The sequence below is a fragment of the Hypanus sabinus genome, chromosome X1 (assembly GCF_030144855.1).
Source record: "Hypanus sabinus isolate sHypSab1 chromosome X1, sHypSab1.hap1, whole genome shotgun sequence".
NCBI lineage: Eukaryota > Metazoa > Chordata > Chondrichthyes > Myliobatiformes > Dasyatidae > Hypanus > Hypanus sabinus.
Genome location: NC_082738.1, coordinates 35,204,334 through 35,226,218, shown reverse-complemented (window position 1 = coordinate 35,226,218; position 21,885 = coordinate 35,204,334). Strand labels below are relative to the sequence as shown.

General features: G+C 43.0%; 1 protein-coding gene across 5 annotated transcripts in view; it reads right to left on the bottom strand.

Annotated features, from left to right (window-relative positions):
* avil (advillin) overlaps positions 1–21,885 on the bottom strand; it is a 99,795-nt gene that overhangs the window by 52,474 nt on the left and 25,436 nt on the right. For 4 of the 5 annotated variants that reach the window (XM_059956360.1, XM_059956362.1, XM_059956358.1 and 1 more), the window contains 5 exons: positions 9,164–9,333; positions 8,289–8,387; positions 7,903–7,977; positions 5,314–5,510; positions 1,131–1,239 (listed from right to left, as the gene is read on the bottom strand). In XM_059956360.1, coding sequence (XP_059812343.1) covers positions 1,131–1,239; positions 5,314–5,510; positions 7,903–7,977; positions 8,289–8,354 — 447 coding nt within the window. In that variant the 5' untranslated portion in view covers positions 8,355–8,387; positions 9,164–9,333. Of the gene's footprint in view, positions 1–1,130; positions 1,240–5,313; positions 5,511–7,902; positions 7,978–8,288; positions 8,388–9,152; positions 9,334–21,885 lie in introns of all 5 variants that reach the window. The other variant, XM_059956359.1, reaches the window with a different exon arrangement.

The window sequence follows — 21,885 nt, the reverse complement described above, 5'->3', positions numbered from 1 at the left end:
AACATACAGAACCTGAAACTTGCTCTGCAGTCCAGTTAGTTTGTAGCTGATCTCAACCTCAATATTATTTATCTTCTTTTGACCTATAGCTCTAGATAGCTTTGTTCATTAAAAATACATTGATCTCAACCCTGAAAGCTCCAGCAGTGACAATAGACAATAGACAATAGGTGCAGAAGTAGACTATTCAGCCCCTCGAGTCTGCACCGCCATTCTGAGATCATGGCTGATCATTCACTATCAATACCCAGTCCCTGCCTTGTCCCCATATCCCTTGATTCCCCTATCCCTCAGATATCTTTCTAGCTCCTTCTTGAAAGCATCCAGAGAATTGGCCTCCACCGTCTTCTGAGGCAGTGCATTCCACACCTCCACAACTCTCTGGGAGAAGAAGCTCTTCCTCAACTCTGTTTTAAGTAACTGACCTCTTATTCTCAATCCATGCCCTCTGGTACTGGACTCTCCCAACATCTGGAACATATTTCCTGCCTCTATCCTATCAAATCCTTTAATTATCTTAAACGTTTCAATCAGATCCCCTCTCAATCTCCTCAATTCCAGTGTGTACAAGCCCAATCTCTCTAATCTCTCTGCGTAAGACAGCCCTGCCATCCCAGGAATCAACCTAGTGAATCTACGCTGCACTTCCTCAATTGCCAGAATGTCCTTCCTTAAACCTGGAGACCAAAACTGTACACAAAATTCCAGGTGTGGTCTCACCAGGGCCCTGTACAAATGCAAAAGGACATCCTTGCTCTTGTACTCAATTCCCCTTGTAATAAAGGCCAACATTCCATTTGCCCTCTGCACTGCCTGTTGCACTTGCTCATTCGCCTTCATTGACTGATGAACTAGGACTCCTAGGTCTCTTTGCATTTCTCCCTTACCTAACTCTACACCGTTCAGACAATACTCTGCCCTCTTGTTCCTGCTTCCAAAGTGGATAACTTCACATTTATTCACATTGAATGACATCTGCCAAGTATCTGCCCACGCACCCAGCCTATCCAAGTCTCCCTGTATTCTCCTAACGTCCTCTTCGCCAGTGACCCAGTATTTACTTCCACAACTCTCTCTCTACCACAGATATGGATCATTGGCCTTAAGCTGTGCTGGAGGTACATTCTTACCTCAGTAGCTGTGACATTCCTTTTCCCTTTCACATGGAGGAGACGCTGCACATCATAAATGTTGGTTTCTACGTGCTTCATACCGGAGTTCACTCCTCCCTTCTTGTAACTGCAAGGAACAGGCACATTGTCATGGAAGTGTGGAGATGGGGGCAGCAGGGAGCTCAACACTGCATCTGCACGTTCATACCCTACTGCGTTCATATGGTGCCTTCTGTAAAACTGGTCAACACGGTTGCAGAGGGTGTCAGAACATAGAGATAAAGGTAAGGTAAATGTTCAAAACCTCTCCTGTTTCACTGAGCTTCCAATTCAAATGGTGCAGAGAAAAGACGTAAAACTGGCCATTCATAATGTGATATGCATTACCAGAACATGAAGAATTATTACAGTTCTATCATGACAGAGCCTGTCTCAGGCCCCTTGCGAGGTATAGAAGGATGTCAGCACCTACCTCCTTCTCACTACTATCATTCAAGCACAATGGTCAGTTGCCAAAGCAAGAATCAATTTTACTCTCTAATTCAGAGGCATTTGTTGTCTTCCTCCCACTTCCACTTTCCTACTTTCAGAACGCAAGATTGTTTAACAGACTGTAGAAAAGGACAATGTTAGCACCTAATCCAAGGAAAGTCGGCAAATTACTTCCCAGTCACACAGTATCATGACTTGGAAACATGGTCTAACTTTCAACATTGGTGGACTTGTCCAACATCCACACAGAGGTCTTACACTCAGACTAAAGCAGTTCTCGAACAAAAGCCGTCACCACTCTAAAGATTACTAGACACAGACAACAGAAACTGAATCATTTTATTGCCAGTATTGATTCTTGTTCGCTGCCAAGCATAAAACACAGGATAATACCATAACAGACAACACAATAACAACCAACAATTTACAAGACACTAGTGCAACCAGCCATGAGCAATTAACAATTAGCAGAACAGTCACATGTCCAAATGTCAATAATCAAACTTAAATAGATGTGAACATATGAACAGACTCAATAATTATCAATGGAACAAGGAGAACAGGAAAAATATTTAATGGATGTTGTTCAGGGACTGTTCAGGTATGACAACTGAGTGAGCTTTAAGACAAGGTGGATAGCTACAGGAAAAAAGCTTCAGAGATTATGTGTAATCCTGGTGGTGACGGACAACCCAACACCCTGACAACAATTTATATAAAATCTGCATAGAGGTTTAACATGGAGCTAGGAGCGGCATAATGCTGCCCTGGAACCTCTCAATGACTAACGCAGGGCTGCACTGCTAGAAGCTTAGACAAAGGCTGGCTGTCCATCAAGCCTCAGCATGTGTCTCAAGGACAACCAACAAGCATAGAATAGAACAGAGCCTTATTGTCATTGCTGAAGGCAACAAGACAGACCATGCAATACAGATACTTACAATGCATGCAGTACGGCATAATTTTAAAAAATTCCCATATTTACATGAAACAAATGGCTTTGATAGTCCATGACACTAAAAGGCCATTGGCAAGCCGGTGTGTAGCATTATTCAGCTGCATAACAGCCCTCAGGTAGAAGCTGTTTTTCAGTCTCACTGTCTTGGCAAAGATGTTTCTGAATCTCCTACCAGATGGCAGGAGACTGAACAGACAGTGTCTGGGATGGGATGGGTCTTTAATGATGTTTCGAGCGTGCCGCAGGCATCGAGAGTCGTAGATTGTCTCAAGTTCAGTAGTTGAGTCCCAGTGATGTGCTGAACTGTCCTAATCACCCACTGGAGTGCTCTGGGATCTGCCTTGCTGCAGCTGGAGTGCCACACTGTCACTCTGTATGTCAGTATCACACACTGCAATCTTTGAGACAGATTAGCTCTCCTTGAACACCTCAGGTAATATTGGCACTTGTTGTGCCTTCCCTACTATTAAGATTGTGTTGATAGACTAAGAGAGCTCCTCGGCGATGTTCATTCCCAAAAACCTGAAACTGGAGACCTTTTCCACCACCATTTATGAATAGTGGGCTTTATTTGAGGCCTCTTACTTTCCTGAAGTCAAATTATCATTTCTTTTGTCTTCTTGAGGTTGAGTGATAGGTTGTGGTTCCTGCACCAACTGGACAGTTTCACCACCTCCCCTCTATCTGCAGATTTGTTATTGTTTGTGATTAGGCCAATCATGATTCTGTCATCTGCAGATTTGATGACTGAGTTTGCAGCACGAGCAGGAGTGCAGTCACAGGTGAAGGGAGAGTAGGGAGGTGGCTCAGTTCACACCCCTGCGGGCACCAGGGTTCAGGGTTGGGGTGGGGAGATTAATATGCACTTGCTTAGTTTCACATTCTGGGTACGATTAGTGAGGAAGTCCAAGATCCAATTACAGGTTGATAGGTCGAGACTTAGATTGCGGAGCTCAATGGTCAGTTTGGTGTTAAAGACCAAACTGTAATCAATAAAAAGCATCCTGATGTCAGTGTCTTTGTGCTCCAGGTGTTCTGAGACAGTATGAAGTATGATAGAAATGACGTCTTCAGTTGATCTATTCGACAAACTGATGCTGGCCCAAGGTAGCTAGGATTACATCCTTGATGTGGGACACGACCAGTCTTTCCAAGCACTTGGCAACTATGAGGGTGAGTGCCCCCAGACTGTAGTCATCCAGGCATATTGCAGCTCACATCTTGGGGATTGATATGATGGTTGCTGCTTTGAAGAATGCCTGAACCATAGCCTGGGACAGTGAGAGGTTTTAAATACCCATCAGAACTTTTGCCAGATGGTTGGCGCAGTCTGGGTACGCCATCCAGTCCCGCTGCTCTGCATGCACTGACATCACGAAGTACATACCTTACCTTATGCATGGGTCTCAAGAACAACCAACACTGAAAATGTTATGGAAGGAGACTGTAACTTAACATGAATAAACAGTTTCATTGATCTGTTAGCTCGATAAATACCATCCCATGTTGTTAGCTGAATCCAGTAGGCTGGTGCAAGAGGTGTTGTAGTTAACCACTGCAGGAGGTGGGGAAGAAGAATTTGTCCAGATGTTCTGCTCAAGCCCCCTCCAGCAATTCCACACATCTTGGGAACAGTGAGCAGAACTGGATCAGCTGGGGGTCACGCCCCACCCATGAGTGAATTGTCCTACACTTCTCATTGTTGAAGGTCACGTGTGACCTCTGGTTAGGTGGGTGAAGTGCACAGTGTCAACTAGTGCCTGAGGCACCATAGTTCAACAAGGAATGAATGCACTTGGTGGTGAGTGAGGAATAGCGAAAATCAATGATAAATGTCCGGGCATGACCGGGAAGAGTAGAAAGCGCAAGACAGCTCTTTCGTACGAGTAGCACAGGTCATGATGGTATAACATTCAAGGACTAGAAGTTATTTGTGAATATACTTTGAGTCAATCCTGTAAGGAAGCTCAAATTCCAGCTTCTGTGGGTCTAAGATGACCTGGGATTCAGGATGGCTGGCGTTCCCTGTGAATGCTAAGCAACATATATCGGCCAGACGGGGAACCTGCATCAAGGAGCACAGGTGTATCCACTTGGGTTACCTGGAGAAATCGGCAGTAGCAGAACATTGCATTCGTAATGGCCATAGGATTGACTTTGACGGCACAGAACTACTGTGCCACACCAATGGCTTTTGGGACCGCCTGGTAAAGGAAGCCATTGAAATAAAACTAGAGAATAAGAATTTTAACAAAGATGAAGCTCTTGCTCTAAGTAAGAACTGGAATATAAATAAGGTGGAACAATGGAAATCTGATTGGTTGAGGACTACTGATCAGGAGGGACGGACGACGGGAGTTGAGTACATATACTACTAGACTAGATGTGCCTAGGCTTCATCCCTGATGAAGATGTCAGAGTTTGTCATCGAAACGTCGATTAAAATTGACACCAGGACCCGGCTGGAAGCCCGAGAAGAGTTCATGCATTCCCTGTGGAAGTTTCACAAGCAATGTGTGCTTCAAATATTCAGCTTCAGGCTCAGTATTCTTCAAATATTGAGCATTATATTAAAAATAAAAAAGTGCAGGATGGAAAGTCGTGTTCCATTTTTCTTTCTGCAAATGCCGACTGGTTTGTTGAGTGTTTACAGCATTTCCTCTTTTTACTGAGCACTATATTCTGCATTCCCCTAATTATCAAGCCCCAAGTTCTCTGTCCTCCCATTCACAGACAAGAGAAAGGACTCACATGATCCCATTTTTGAAGTAACCCTTGAAGGTTTCTGACTCATGCCCCTGAACTTCTCGATGCTGCACTGGACTTCCATTGAGGTGGTCATCCAGATGTATGGTGTAGATCGCAGCCAGGCCCTGCTCATCCTGCGATGAGTGTAACCCAATCCAGTAATGGATATCACGACTTAAAGCACTGCCAACACTCTGGGTCTGCATGATGGATCAGAAAGAGACATTAGAGCAAAAAGAGACCATTCAGCCCATCAAGTCTGCTCCACCATTCAACCATGGCTGATTTATTATCTCTCTCAACCCCATTCTCTTGCCATCTCCCTGTAACCTTTGACACCCTTTATCAGTCTCTGCTTTAAATATACCCAATAATGTGGCCTCCACAGCCATCTGTGCAATGAATTCCACAGATTTACCACCTTCTAGCTAAAGGAATTCTTCCTTATCTCTGTTCTAAAGGTACACCCTTCTATTCTGAGGCTGTGCCCTCTGATCCTAGACTCCCCCACTATAGGAAACATCCTCTCCACATCCACTCTGTCTAGGGCTTTCAATATTCGATAGGTTTCAATGAGATCCCCTTCCATTCTTCTCAAAAGAGAATACCACTGCTGTAATACCAGTTATATTTAAGCACATTTAATAGAACAAATGCTTTTCAGAAACACAAGAGGGCAAAAATGACAATGCCACATAAGTAGTGTAGATGACCAAAAGGTCAGTCAAAGAGGCACATTTTGGGAAAAGGAGGTAGAGAGTGATAATAAGAGCGAAAAGGCTTTCTTTTTAAATAGAGCAATGTTTGACCAGGAGCCAAAGTAGGTCATCGAGCAAGGGTTTAATGGGACTGTGTGTTACACGTAATTCAAAGGGTGTAGATGCAAACTCAGACCTGCATGCCCTGCTACTAAGCTTCATTAATGCACTGCCCCAGAACAGGCCATTCAGCCCAACAGGTATACATGAGAGTTTATGCTCTGCATGACCTTCCTCCCACTTTATTACTTCTAAACTTCTCCCATGGTTATCTTGCTTCTCCTTAAAAGCACCTCTGCTCTACACCACCCTGTCATTTGCAGTCAAACGACGTTCCAACACCAGCTGGTTGATGAGGTCAGAAGCTAACCTTCTGGCCAATTTCCTTCTCTAGTCCAGGGGCATGGAGACCAACCCCCAGCTCAAAAAATTAAACACAATAAACATTTTTTCAAAATGTTAGTCCTAACCTGAAGATCTTCAAACAGAACAACCCTCTCCCATCCCCATCAATATACCCAATAAACATGTGGGAAAACAACTGTCACATTGGTCTCAAAAAACTTTGAAAGTTGCCTCACAGGTAGATAGGGTAGATAGGGTAGTTAAGAAAGCTTATGGGGTGTTAGCTTTCATAAGTCGAGGGATAGAGTTTAAGAGTCACGATGTAATGATGCAGCTCTATAAAACTCTAGTTAGGCCACACTTGGAGTACTGTGTCCAGTTCTGGTCGCCTCACTATAGGATGGATGTGGAAGCATTGGAAAGGGTACAGAGGAGATTTACCAGGATGCTGCCTGGTTTAGAGAGTATGCATTATGATCAGAGATTAAGGGAGCTAGGGCTTTACTCTTTGGAGAGAAGGAGGATGAGAGGAGACATGATAGAGGTATACAAGATATTAAGAGGAATAGACAGAGTGGACAGCCAGCGCCTCTTCCCCAGGGCACCACTGCTCAGTACAAGAGGACATGGCTTTAAGGTAAGGGGAGGGAAGTTCAAGGGGGATATTAGAGGAAGGTTTTTCACTCAGAGAGTGGTTGGTGCGTGGAATGCACTGCCTGAGTCAGTGGTGGAGGCAGATACACTAGTGAAATTTAAGAGACTACTAGACAGGTATATGGAGGAATTTAAGGTGGGGGGGGGGGTTATATGGGAGGCAGGGTTTGAGGGTCGGCACAACATTGTGGGCCGAAGGGCCTATAATGTGCTGTACTATTCTATGTTCTATGTGCTATAAGCCCATGCTGTGTTTGGCCTGGGTTTGCTCGATGGGACAGCTTTATTCTGTAGCTATTCTACTCTTTGACTTCAATTTAGTTTACAATTTTTCTTTGTTCAGTTTATGTGCCACATTAATGCAGAGTAGGGAGGCATTTATTATCTATCTAATCCACTCTACCCATGCCCAGGGAGTGTTTGACTGGGCAGCATAGAAGGAGCTTAACATTGTATCTAAGCCTTTTTTATTTGAATTTTCAAACCATTTATCTTTATTGGAAAAGCAGCAAGTAGGATTCCAAGTTTCAAAACTACGTATTTATTTTTAAACTGAGATGAACATGAAAATATTTCCCTATACACAGAATGGCAAAGATACGATTTTAATGTGCTGTCCTTGCTCTGGGAGTGCTTAGATGGAACAGTGCAAAGGATCGTAACTATGCATCTAACCTGTGACATTTCTACCCTGTGAGATATTGCATCCAAAAATTTGGAATATTTTTCATTCTCTATCACCGACTTCTATTGTTTTAATAGGCATAAAAAGCCAACTCTAAAATGGGTTTATTATTAATTCCATTTCTGATGAGAAGCCAGATCTTTAACTTACCGCCAGGAGGACGTAACAATCACCATCAAAAAAGTTCCCGTGAAACTTCTGAGGGACAGGCACCAACTCCATTTGCTGATAAAATTAAATAGATCTCATTTTAACAGAGAAAAGCAATAAAACTATTTAAATAAAAGGCTGCAACGACATTAGATGTTCACTTCCAGTGTTTAACAAGGTCCGAAACAAATAATGTGCAATTGGTTTTAAATGTGTAGTTGGTCGAGGATTTTACTTTGCATTAATGTTTGTTGATCCCCAAAGAAGCCTTTACACAGATGTTTTTCCTCCAACGTGTCAAACTCACGCTAGCTTTACAGCTGCCGACTGAGAGGGTCAACACCCTTCATTTGCTTATGAACCTCGGACTCAAAGTGACAACTCACCTCAATTCTCCAGATCAGGACCCCAGGAGCATCGGTGACAGCTTTAAAAACAGTTTCCATTGACATGATAGCTCAGATCCGGCAAATCAGTAGTATTTCCTACAAAAGAAATGAGGCAGGCAGAGCCAGGGTTGACAACTCTGGTTGAACGAACTTCTGGAAGTTTGGCAACATAACCCCTGCCTCCTGCTACACCTTCCCTGCTCACCCAACATACCAGTCCACACTGAGCCCCAATCAGGAAGATTTTTTGTTACCTAATTGATGACTCTTCACTCTCAGCTAAACAATCTTTTCCCTACCTTCAATATTTAAAAATCTATATCTAAAAGAGTTCACAGGAAGTCCAAAGCTGTTATATTTTAACCCCTGTGATTTCCCTCCCAGATTAACCTCCAAGCAATGTTTGTTTCTTGGAGAGTAATGGGAACTATACAAGAACTGAAAGCATAAGTAGAGCTCAGAGTAACCCACAGGCATATCTATCATGTATACTTCTGTGTTTGTTGTATCAATGCAGTTTCAAGAAATTCCAAGCATGGAGTTGTACCGCTTCTTTTTGAACAGTGAATGTTCCCTTACTCATAACATCGGTTTCCCCATTAAACAATTTCACTGGCTGTATTTAAGATAAAGCAACAAACAGGAGAAACAACAGACAAGAAAATTCAGTGAAATGTCCAAGTGAAAGAACAGTCCTCAACTGATTAATTTCTCAAGACTGCCCCTCAAGGCTCTACATTGCTGATCTTTAACAAGAATGAGAATGATAACATTTGTGCACTGTCCTGAACCAGTGACCTGCAAATGTCAGGAGCTGTCCTATGTAAGAATGAGAACTGAAGAGCTTTATGATAAACTTACATGTACATTACCTCAATGGTTCACTGATCAAAACTCAGCTGTAGGCTGGGATGAGAGGAGAGCGGGAGATCAGGCAGAGACAAACGCAGAATCACTTGCAATCAGAGTTCAAAGAGGTACCAGATGGTGCGTTCTAGCTGTTCTGGGCGTTGCCGTGTATTTGCATTGCACATGATTTCATCTGTTTGGATTTAAAGAAAGAGAACAAAAGATGCTGTTAATCCAAACTCACGGAAATATGACTGACTGCAAAGCCATTCATTCCTCCTGCTCACTAGTCTCCCCTGGCATTACAGATAATCGGGAGGGTGGTTAGAGCCTGTCCTTTTAAAGGCCGCCACTCAGGTAGTCACAGGTTGAAGCAATCACACCCCAAGATTAGACATGAAATGCCAAGGAGTGTTTGTAAATTGGCAAAATATTGTTAAATGTACCAAGGTACAGTGGAAAAATTTTGCTTTGCATGCCATGCATATACAAACGGTGTATCGATTCACCACATCAGTGCATTGAGATAGTACAAGGGAATCCAATAGCACAATAACAGAATACAGAATAAACTATTACAGAACACTATACCATGCCGTGCAAGTGGATTGGCCAGAATGAGGTAGATTGTTAGATCAGGAATCCATCTTATCATACTAGGGAACTGTTCAATAGTCTGATACCAGCGGGGTAGGAGCTGTCCTTGAGCCTGGTGCTGTGTGCTTTCAGGATTTTGTATCTTCTGGCTGATGGGAGAAGGGAGAACGTCCAGTGTGGATCGGGTCTTTGATCATGTTGGCTGCTCTACGGAGGTAGCGAGAAGTGTTGACGGAGTCCGTGGCAGGGAAGCTGGTTCCTGTGATGCGCTGAGCCATACCCACAACTCTCTGCAGTTTCCTGCAGTCACATGCATTTACCACACCAAGGCAGTATGCACCCATTCATCTGGATACAATGCTTTAACTCCACCATAGACAGTCCCAAGCCCAGGTGCGAAAGGAGAAGGGTTGGACAAAGGGCTAGACACCCCATCCCATATAAACCGAGATCTACAGATATGCCAAAGAGGCTCAAAAGACGTCTCTGGGAGAGGAAGGATCTTCATGTAGAGGAGCAACTTGAAAGACTGGCCCAGGACAGAGGACCCTGTCGAGCTACTGATGGTGGCCTATGGGAGATGGACTTTAAAAAAAATGCAGTGCTTTCTATGGTATATCTATGAAAATTGTTAAGGGTCAAAGGGACATGCCAAATTCATTTAGCCTCCTGAAGAATCATGGATGTTTGTGAGCTCTCTCAGCCAAGGAGTCTATGTGTTTGGACCAGGCCAGGCTGTTGGTGATGTTCACGCCCAGGAAATTGAAGCTCTCAACCCCCTTCAATGTAGATAGGAGCATGTGTGCCACGCCCCCCCCCCCCCCCCCCCGAAGCCACTGCTGACATTGAGGGAAAGATTGTTGTTATGACACCATGTCATTCGGTTCTCTAGCTCATTGTTATTTGAGAGTCATCCCACTACAGTGGTGCCATCTGAAAGCTTGTAGATGAAGGTAGTGATGGGCGGGGACAGGTAGCCGACAAGTTATACTCAATAATCTAAAAGGTGTTCATCTCTGGCTATGTGGCCAAGTTTCATATTTCATACATCATAATAGGCCATTTGGTCTATTAAGTCTATGCCAGCTCTCAGAGCAATCCGATTCTTCTAATTATTTCTTGGTAGACCATCCTCTTCCAAATGCCCATCAACATAGATAGATAAAGGGGCAAACACGAGGAAATCTGCAGATGCTGGAAATTCAAACAACAACACACACAAAATGCTGGTGGAACACAGCAGGCCAGGCAGCATCTGTAGGGAGAAGCACTGTCGACATTTCGGGCCGAGGCCCTTCATTAGATAAAGGGGCATGTAGTGTTGAGGAAGCAGGAAGTCTACAGAGGGACTTAGATTAGGAGAATGGGCAAAGAAGTGGCAGATGGAATACAGTGTAGGAAAGCATATGGTCTCGGGAAGAAAATTCAGAAATCAGACAGGCAGAGGGACTTGGGAGTCCTTGTGCAGGATTCCCTAAAGGTTAACTTGCAGGTTGAGCTGGTGATGAGGAAGGCAACTGCAATGTTAGCATTCATTTTGAGAGGACTGGAATGTGAGAGCAAGGATGTGATGCTGAGGCTTTGTAAAGCACTGGTCAGACTGCACTTGGATTATTGTGAGCAGCTTTGGGCCTCTTACCTGAGAAAGGATAGGCTGGCATTGGAGAGGGTCCAGAGGAGGTTCACAAGGGTGATCCTGGGAATGAAAGGGTTAATGCATGAGGAGCGATTGAAGGCTCTGGGCCCATACTCACTGGAGTTTAGAAGAAAGAGGGGGATTTCATTGAACTATATCAAATATTGAAAGGCCTAGATAGACAGGACATGGAGCGGATGTTTCCTATAGTGGGGGGAGTCTGGGACCGGAGGACACATAAAGATGTCCCTCAGAACAAAGATGAGGAAGAATTTCTTTAGCCAGAGAGTAGTGAAACTGTGGAATTCATTGCCACAGACGGCTCTAGAGGCCAAGTCAATGGGTATATTTAAAGTGGAGTTTGAGAGGTGTTTGATTAGTAAGAACATCAAAGGTTACAGGTAGAAGGCAGAAAAATGGGGTTGAAAGGGATAATAAATCAGCTATGATGGAATGGTGGAGCTGACTCAATTGACAAAATAGCCTAATTCTGCTCTTCTGTCTTATGGGCTAACATCTCCAAAGCTCCTACCACACACTTGCACTAGGGCAATTTACATGAGCCAATTAACTTACCAACCAACACACCATTTAGGGCACCCACAGAGGCACAGCGAGAACAAGAAAGATCCACAGGATCAGCACCAGAGGCCAGGATCAAACCAGGGTTCCTGGAGATGTGAAGCAGCAGCACCTACTGTTGTGCCACCAGTCAACTATCTGGCACAAAATGAGCCATGCTGGGTCTTGGGTCAGGCAAAGGCTGAGACTGAGGCCTCGAATGTTCACCCCCCCACCCAAATTAAAGATATCCAAAGACACCATAGAACTGTTTTTTCAATGACACGCGCTTTTCTAGAAATGGAGCCACAGCACAGAAACTTTGCCAGAGGCTCTGTTTTGCTCTGTGCGTCAAGCTGAAGAAAAGCGTGTTTATTAAAAGTGGGATTCCAACATCAAATTGTCCACTCACAGAAAATCTAATGCCTTCAGATAAAGCTTCTTCGCTTTTCCGAGCCAAGCTTAGCCAACTCATAAATTTCTTTAGCCTTTATGAAAAATGTGACCCAATTTCCTTCCTAACTGGCATTATTCTAATTATAAGATTGCCCGTGCATGTTGTATATGCTCCCACCAGAGACAACAGTCATTTCACATCGGTCCGATACCTTGACTTCAAGCATTATTGTAATGTAACTTGTGTTCATACATGGGCACTACCTCCAGTTTTTGTTCAAAATTCAAAGTACATACATATATGAAAAAGGATCTAATGCTTTCCTGGCATATATGGTGGACAAACTCTTCTTTGGCTTCCAGCCTGGAAGCCTGAGAAGCGTTGAAACTACATGTATGTCATCAAATACTACCCTGAGATTCATTTTCTTGTTAGCATTCACAGTAAAATAAAGAGATGCAAGAGAGTCAATGAAAAATTACACACTGACTGGCAAGCAACCATTGTGCAAAAGACAAACTCTGCAAATGCAATAATAATGACAATAACAAAAAAGTGAAAAAATAATACTGAACATGAGTTGCAGAGTCCCTGAAATTGAGTCCATAGGTTGTGTACAGGGTTGTGGTGAGTGAAGTTATTTATCCATGCTGGTTTAGGAGCCTGATAGTTGAGGGGCAATAACTGAATAACTGTTCCCAAGCCTGATGGTACGGGACCTAAGGCTTCTGTACCTCCTTCCATGGTAGCGGTAAGTAGAAAACTGGTGTTTCCATACTAGGTAGTAATGAAACCAGTCAGTATTCTCTCCATGGTGCGTCGATAGAAAGTTGTCCAAGTCTTCAATGACATGAGGAATCTGCGCAAACTTCTACGTAGAGGCACTGCCATGCTTTCTTTGAAATGACATTACTTGCTGCATTGTATCTTAAAATTCTTGCATTCAAAACAGAAAATAGAGCAAGCTTGCATGTTTTAAGAGAGAGATTCAGGGGGTTGAGTCATTTTTTAAATAGGGAAATAAATGTTTTTTTTTTGTAAGTATATGTTATCCTCTATGATAGGATTCACCCTAGAGTTTGAGAAGGAGAAGCAAAAGTCAGATATATCAGTATTACTGTGGAGTAACGGGAATTACAGAGGCACGAGAGAAGAGCTGCCCAAATTGATTGGAAGGGGACACTAGCAGGGATGATGGCAGAGCAGAAATGGCTGGAATTTCTGGGAGCAATTTGGAAAGTGCAGGATTGTTACATCCCAAAGAAGTAGTATTCTAAAAGGAGAATGACATTGGAAGTTAGAGTCAGCATAAAAGCAAGAGAGGGCATACAACAGTGGGATGCTAAAGATTTGTGAAGTTTTTAAAAACCAACAGAAAGCAACTAAAAAAGCAATAAGGAGAGAAAAGATGAAATATCAAGGTAGGATAAAAGATACAAAAAGATTTTTCAGATATATAAAAAATAAAGCAGAGGCGAGTGGATATCAGACTGCTGGAAAATGATGCTGGAGGGGTGGTAATGGGGGACATGGAAATGGTGGACAAAATCATTAAGTATTTGCGTTAGTCTTCACTGTGAAAAACATGGGCAATATGCCAGAAATTTGTGAGTGTCAGGGAACAGAAGTGAGTGGAGTTGCTATTACTCAGGAGAAGGTGCTTGGGAAGCTAAAAGGTCTGAAGGTAAATAAGTCACCTGGACCAGATGGACTACACCACAGGGTACTGAAAGAGGTGGCTGAAGAGATTGTGGATGCATCAGTAATGATCTTTCAAGAATGACTAGATTCTGGAATGGTTCTGTAAGAGTGGAAAATTGCAAATGAAGAAAAGAAACTATAGGCCAGGTAGTCTGACCTTAGTGGTTGGGCAGATGTTGAGGTCCATTTGCTAAGAATGAGATTCCCGGGTACTTGAATGAACATGATAAAATAGGCCAAATTAGCATGGCTTCCTGATAAACCTGTTGGAATTCTTTGAGGAGATAACAAACAGGATAGACAAAGGAGAGTCAGTGGATGTTGTGTACTTGGATTTTCAGAAGCCTTTGACAAGGTGCTGCACACAAGGCTGCTAAACAAGAGCAGAGGTATTACATGGTATTACAGGAACGATACTAGCATGGGTAGAAGATTGGCTGACCAGGAGGAGGCAAAGAGTGGGAACAAAGAGGGCTTTTTCTGGTTGGCAGCCAGCGACTAGTGGTGTGCTGCAGATGTCGGTGTTGGGACTGCTTCTTTTCACGTTATATGTCAATGATTTGGTTAATGGAATTGATGGCTTCATGGACAAGTTTGCAGACAATACAAAGATAGGTGGAGCGGCAGGTAGTATTGAGGAAGCAGAGTCTGCAGAAGGACTTACATTAGGAAAATGGGCAAAGAAGAGGTAGATGGAATACAGTGTATGGAAGTGGATGGTCATGTACTTCGGTAGGAGGAATAAAGGTGTAGGCTATTTTCTAAATGGGAGCAAATTCAGAATTCAGAGGTGCAAAGGGACTTGGGAGTCTTCATGCAGGATTCCCTAAAGGATAACCTGCAGGCTGAGTTGATGGTAAGGAAGGCAAATGCAAAGTTAGCATTCATTTCGAGCCGGCTAGAATACAAAAGCAAGGATGTAATGCTGAGGCTTTATAAACTATTGGTCAGACCACACAGAGTATTGTGAGCAGTTCTGGGCCCCTTGTCTAAGAAAGGATGCACTTACATTGGAGAGGATCCAGAGGAACTTCACAAGAATGATCTCAGGAATAAAAGGGAATATGGGGAGTGTTCAGTGGCTCTAGGGCTGCACTCACTGGAGTTTAGAAGTACGAGGGGGGATCTCATTGAAACTTTCTAAATATTGACTGACTAAACTAGACCACTCTCCTGCACAGTGGAGATTGCATCTGATGTCATCTGGAGATGACAAATTGATCAGTTGAGGAGAGCAGAGTCAATTACTGGAGAAGAAAGTTGTCCAGAGATGTCAGAACCACTTTCTGTAGTTCCAGAGTCAATTCCTACAACCACCACTAGGGGTCCCCAGAACCTGAGATTGTTTCATAGGCACAAGTCTCACCTGCCAAGCAGAGTGATTCCCCCACCACCTCCCACCTCCACCCCCCTAGTTCAGGAAAGATGTTATCCCTCAAGAGTAAGAAATCCTCTATAGTAGTTAAACTTTTAGGCCTAAATGGGACAATTTTAAAATTACCCTGCTGCATATATAAGTTAAGATGCATTCTATATTGAGCTGGAGTTTACAGCTGAGCAGGGAGAAGTGTTGTGTATTCAATATTTCAGTAATATTTGGGTATTAATGTAAATTTGTTGTTTGATTAAGCATTCTTTGTTGTTTACATAATTCATTATGGTTTTCTGAAAAAGTACATGAATGGCATACGTCATCATGCCACCATGCACCTTGCTTAAAGTAAAAATGAAACTAAAAATTAAAATCAAGTATCTCCTGGCTCCATGTTTTTCTTTAATTAGTTTTGTTTTGGAGTTACAAAACATAACAGTAATATTCCTTTAGCACCTCACTTCAGGAAAGTTATGGTAGCATTGGAGGTCTTGAAGTTAGACAAAGGCCAATCAGGGGCTGTATCAGAAAACACTGTTTTCTACACAATGCATTATAAATCTCCCTGGAGTCTGGTGACCCGAACGTGATGAGGCCAGACTACATGTCAGGCTTGAATTGGGTCGAGTATCAAGCGATAAGCCCTCAGGTTTGGATTGGCCAGGGTCATGTTTTAATTTTATGCCCAAGCAGATCTCCAACTCTCCTTCAGAAAAGATGCTGTTGAGTCGCTGGAAATATTCCAAAACTAATGGCAGAAAACAGATTAGAGGTAAGATCACCATGATCTAATTAACTGGCAAAACAAGTTATTTTTGATCCTACAAAACTGACAATGGAAGGTGGTGTCAAGGGGTAAAGAGAAGCTTGTTATACAATGGGCCATTTAATATTTCTGATGGTTCCCGTTCCATGTCTGAGCTGGAGCCTGCATTAGCTATCTACGAGCTTGCCTCTGGAGGTGTCTGGATCCTACTGCCACACAAAGAATTGAGCATGAAGTGCTGAGTGGATATGGTGAGTGGAGAAGTATTAATTCAACCTTATCTTTTAATTAAATGCAGATAGGATATTGAGCCAGGTTAGTGGTGTGAAAACCACTGACCAGATGAGAAAATCTGCGCCACAGTAGCGTGCCACTATTAGTGTAAATTATCCTGTGATTAGGCTAGGGTTAAATAGGTGGCTTGCTGGGTGGTGTGGCTCGTTGGGTCAACTCCACGCTGTGTATCTCAATAAATAACAAATGCCAAAAAAGGGGGAGTGGTTTGAATAACCCAACTTTATTCCCCTTCGGCAGAGTTTCCTAGAGTGGAAACTTGTAGCTCAATTAAAATCTGTTTTCTGGTCTTGTTTGTAAATATTTTGATACAAAAGATCCTTCATGCAACAAGTTGTCTCATTATGGTCAAACATTATGAGAGAGGGGGAAAAATTACTCCACTATACAGGATACAGAACAGGGGACACTAAAAATTAGATTCCACCTAGACTTGCTCACAAGCAATTGAACCAAAAAAAAATGGCTACAATTATTCACCAAAATAGAAGGAAAATGCAGGAGTTTTTGATCATCTCTCATTCAACCTGCAAGGCTTGTTAAAGAACATGTGAAGGAAGTGTACATACAGTACATTAGTGATTATTGTGGAAAAATATTTCATGTTTTAATAGCATTAACTTTTGATGATATAATTTCCTCCCCCCCCCCAAAATGATGTCTCCTTCAAGTTCCCTCATTCCCTCCACACCCCCAACCCACCCCACAAAGAACAGTGCAGTGTGATCTCCTTCATTTTAAATATCCCACAACTGTTTCCCAAGAGTCAGAGCAGCTAACATTTGCTATTTTGCTTTCAAACAAAAATTTCCTGGCTATCCAGAAAAGGCCATGAAATCCAGAAACACCATACTGCCACCTACCTACAGGAATGAAATCCTGACATCCTGAAATGTTTATTTCAACCTTATTTTTTAACAAAAACACTACATACAGTTGTAAGTATTGTGAAAAGGAACTCTGAGCATAGTTTAAAACAACATGTATTATAACATTAAAAGATTTTCCCCAAAGATAACAAACACATGGTTACTGAAGTGATGATGCTATGGCTTTTACTTTAATATTTTTTGTTCAGAATGGCATATTTTATCGGACATCAATTTCCTGATCAGAATGGTTTACAGTACCCAAATGATTCTGCAAACAACTCCTTGCTGTAACAGAAGCTGTTACATTTGCTCCAAGGCTGCTGAGTAAAAGGTCAATCAGAGTTCTGAGCAAAGCTTTATTTTAAATTCTTTCTCCAAGTTGCAGGAGGCCAGTAGAGGAAAAGGGAATGGGCAGCCAGTGCAGAGTACCCCTGTGGCTGTTTCCCTCGATAGTAAGCGTATATGTGTGACTGAGGAATTGATGCAGGGTTTCAGATTTATGGATCATTGGGATCGCTTTTGGGGGAAGGTGTGACCTGTACAAAAAGGACAGGTTACTTTTGCACTTGAGCAGGTCCAATATCCTTGGGGGCAGCTTTGCTAGAGCTGTTGAGGAGGGCTCAAACCAGAGTGATAGGGCAGAGGATGGGGCAGTTGGTGTATAGGTAGATGCAGCATGTCGAGAGACTGTGAGGAAGGGTAGGCAGTTGGTAGAGGAACACTGGAGTCAGTGGGGATGAGTACGTGAAAATACAGAGTTATGACCACTACAGAGACTTGGCCGTCACAACGGCAGGAATGAACGTTCCAGGGCTTAGATGTTTCAAAAGTGACTAGAGAGGTAAAAGAGCAGAGGGAGTAGCTTTCTTTTAAATCAGGGAGAGCAACACAGCTGCATACAAAGAATATCATGGAGGGAATGTTTACTGAGTGTCTACAGTGTGCATGGAAGCAAGAAACAGGGAGGGAGTAATCACTCTATTGGGAGTATTCTATAGACACCCCCCCCCCCCCCCATGCCCCCAGTGGTACCAGAGACACTGAGGGAAAAAAAAAGAAATCGGGAGGCAGAAAGGTACAAAAAAAAAGCAGTTATCATGGGGGCTTAACTTCCCCAATATTGATTGGCACCTCCTTAGCGCAAAACACTTAGGTGGGTTGGAAATTATGAGATGCATCGAGAAAGGATTCCTGACTCAATATGTAGGCAGGCCAACTAGAAGAGAGGTCAAACTGGATCTCGTGCCAGGTAATGAACCTGTTCAGGTGTCAGATTTCTCAGTGGGGGAGCGTTTTGGAGACACTGACAACTCCCATATAGTTTTACTACAGTTTTGGAGACAGATAGGATTAGAAGGTATGGGAAAGTATTTAATTAGGAGAGGGGGAATTACAATGCTATTAGGGAGAAATTTAAGGTTTAGGAACCCAAGATCACGCAGCCCTCGAGAGAGAGTTACATAGCATCCAGGAAGGAGCTGAAGAATGGACTTGGGAGAGCTAGAAGGGACCATGAGAAGGCCTTGGTGAACAGGATAAAGGGAAACCCCAAAGTGTTCTACACATATGTGAGGAACAGGAGGATGACCAGAGTGAGGGTAGGACTGATCTGGGATAGCAGAGGAAACATGTGTCTGGAGTTGGAGGAGGTAGGAAAAGTCCCTAATGAATACGTTGCTTCAGTATTCACCAGTAAGAGGGACCTTGACGTTTGTGAAGACAGCATAAAGCAGGCTGATATGCTGGAACATGTCAACATTAGGAAAGAAATTTTGAAAAACATCAGGACAACTAAGTCCCTGGGGCCAGGCGCAACATACCACAGGTTACAATGAGAAACAAGGGAACAGATAGCTGCATCTTTGTCACTGACCTCCATAGTCCAGAGTCCAAAGTAAATTTATTATCAAAGTACATATATGTCACCATATACAAAATTGAGATTCATTTCTTGCAGGCATTCACATTAGAACAAAGAAATAGAATCAATGTAAAGCTACAAAGACTGACAAATAACCAATATGCAAAAGTTAACAAACTGCAAATGAATAAATAAATAATTTTTACAGAACATGAAGTATAGCATCCTTGAAAAATCAGTCCATACATTGTGGAATCAATTTAGAGTTGAGGTTATTCACACTGGATCCTCACTGGCCTCAGGAGTACTACCAGAAGATTGGAGGGCGCATTGAGCATGTTGCCTGGGGTAGTAGAAGAGGCAGATAGATTATGAGCATTTAAGAAACTCTCAGATGGTACATTTTTGTATGTAGGAGGGAAGGCTTAAATTGGTATTAGAGTAGGTGAGAAGGTTGGCATAACATGGTGGGCTAAAGAGCCTACACTACTGTAGTGTCCTCTGTTCTATGTTCCCCATCATGCTGGAGTCTCATCCCATGGTTGACCTTCATCACCTGCAACACATACATCCCCATGAAAAATAACATGTAGAATCTAGATAACCAGCTTGTCAGATGAACAGCTCAAACAGCACAGGAAGAGGGTGGGGACCTGATACAGCGAAACAAATTTATGAAAGGCATAGATAGGAACATAGTCAGATAGACATAGAGCACTACAGCAAAGAAAGGCCCATCAGCCTATCTAGGCTGTGGCAAACTGTTGTTCTGCATGGTGCCGTAAACCCACACCTTGTCCTTACCCTCCAAACCACTCCCACCACGCACTTATCCAAACTTCCCTTAAGTATTGCAATCGAGCCTGCATCACCGCAGCTTGTTCAATACTCAAACCACCCTCCGAGTGAAGATGTTCCCCCTCAAGTACACCTTAAATATTTCATCTCTCACCCTTAACCAGCTCTAGTATTACTCAACCTCAGTGGAAAAAAATTTGCTGCATTTACCCTATCTATACACACCTCAATCAAAACTCCCCTCACTCTCCTGCACTCCAGGGAATAAAATCCTAACCTAGTCAAGCTTTCTCTATAACTCAGGTCCTCAAGTCCTGGCAACATCCTTGATATCTTTCCTGTAGGTAGGTGAACAGAACTGTACACAATGCTCCAACTTTAGCCTCACCAGCATCTTATACAACCACAACCTGACATCCTAGCTGCTGTACTCAATGTCCAGATTTAAGAAGGTCAATGTGCCAAAAGCTTTCTTTATAACCTTAACTACCTGAGAGACCACTTTCAAGGAATTATGGCTCTGTATTCTCTGATCCCTCTGTTCTAACACCCTCCTCAGTGCCCTACCCCCACTGTGTAAGTCCTACCCTGGATTGTCCTCCCAAAGTGCAACATCTCACACTTATCTGTATTAAATTCCATCTGCTGTTTTTCAGCACATTTTTCCAGTTGGTCCTAATCCCACTACAAACATTGATAGCCTTCCTCGCTGTCTACTACGCCCCCAATCTTGGTATCATCTGCAAATTTGCTGATCCAGTTTACCGCATTATCAGCCAGATTACTGATATAGATGACAAACAACAACAGACCCAGCACCGATCCTTGCGACATATCACTAGTCACAGGCCTCCAGTCAGAGAGGTAAGCCTTTACTACCACTCTCTGGCTTCTCCCACAAAGCCAATTTACTACCTCATCATGAACGCTGAGCAATTGAACGTTCCTGACCAACCTCCCATGCGGGACCTTGTCAAAGGCCTTGATAAAGTCCAGGTAGACCACATCTACTGCCTTGCCTTCACCAACTCTTCTGGTGACTTTTTGGAAAAACTCTTAAGATTGGTTAGACATGACCTACCATGCACAAAGTCATGCTGACTATCCCTAATCTGCCCGTCTATCCAAATACTCAAACACCCTGTCCCTTAGAACACATTCCAATAACTTATCCACTACTGTCTATAATTTCCCAATTTACCCTTAGAGCCTTTGCTGAAAAACATTAGCTCTCCTCCGGCACCTCAAAGACATGGTGAACACCTCTGCCAGGGCCCTGCAATTTCTCTACTGTGACAAAGGTTCCCCCATCTCTCTTTAAGCTTTTCACTTTTTACCTTTAACCCATGACCTCTAGTTATAGTGCTACCCAACCTCAGAGGAAAAATCCCAGAAGATCAGCGGTTTGAGATATTCAAACCATCCTGTCTGGAACCAACAATCATTCCAGGGTCAAACTCACCTGGATCACATTTCTTCCCCATTCTGATGTTTGTACTGAACAACAACTGAAGCTCTTGACCGTGTCTGCATGCTTTTATGAATTAAGTTGCTACCACATGACTGGCCGATTAGAACAGGTGTACCTAATAAAGTGGCCACTGAGTGTATTTTGCAATTCAAGAAAAATCCTAACGAATTTCTTTTTAACCAGTTCAGTGCCACTGAAAGGGAATGGATACATTTGCCAAAATGCCTGCAAATAGCAAGTGTTCAAATAGCTCCCTATTCATGCAGGGGCTCTTGAAAACATACAGCTAAAAGCAGAACACAAGGGCCAATTAGAAGTAGTACTAGACCCAGCAAATCCCCTTCATTACCTGGGAGTTGTCTCACAACCCTCGAGTGTCCTTAACTTAAAAGGACATGGAAGCTTTAGCAATGCTACCT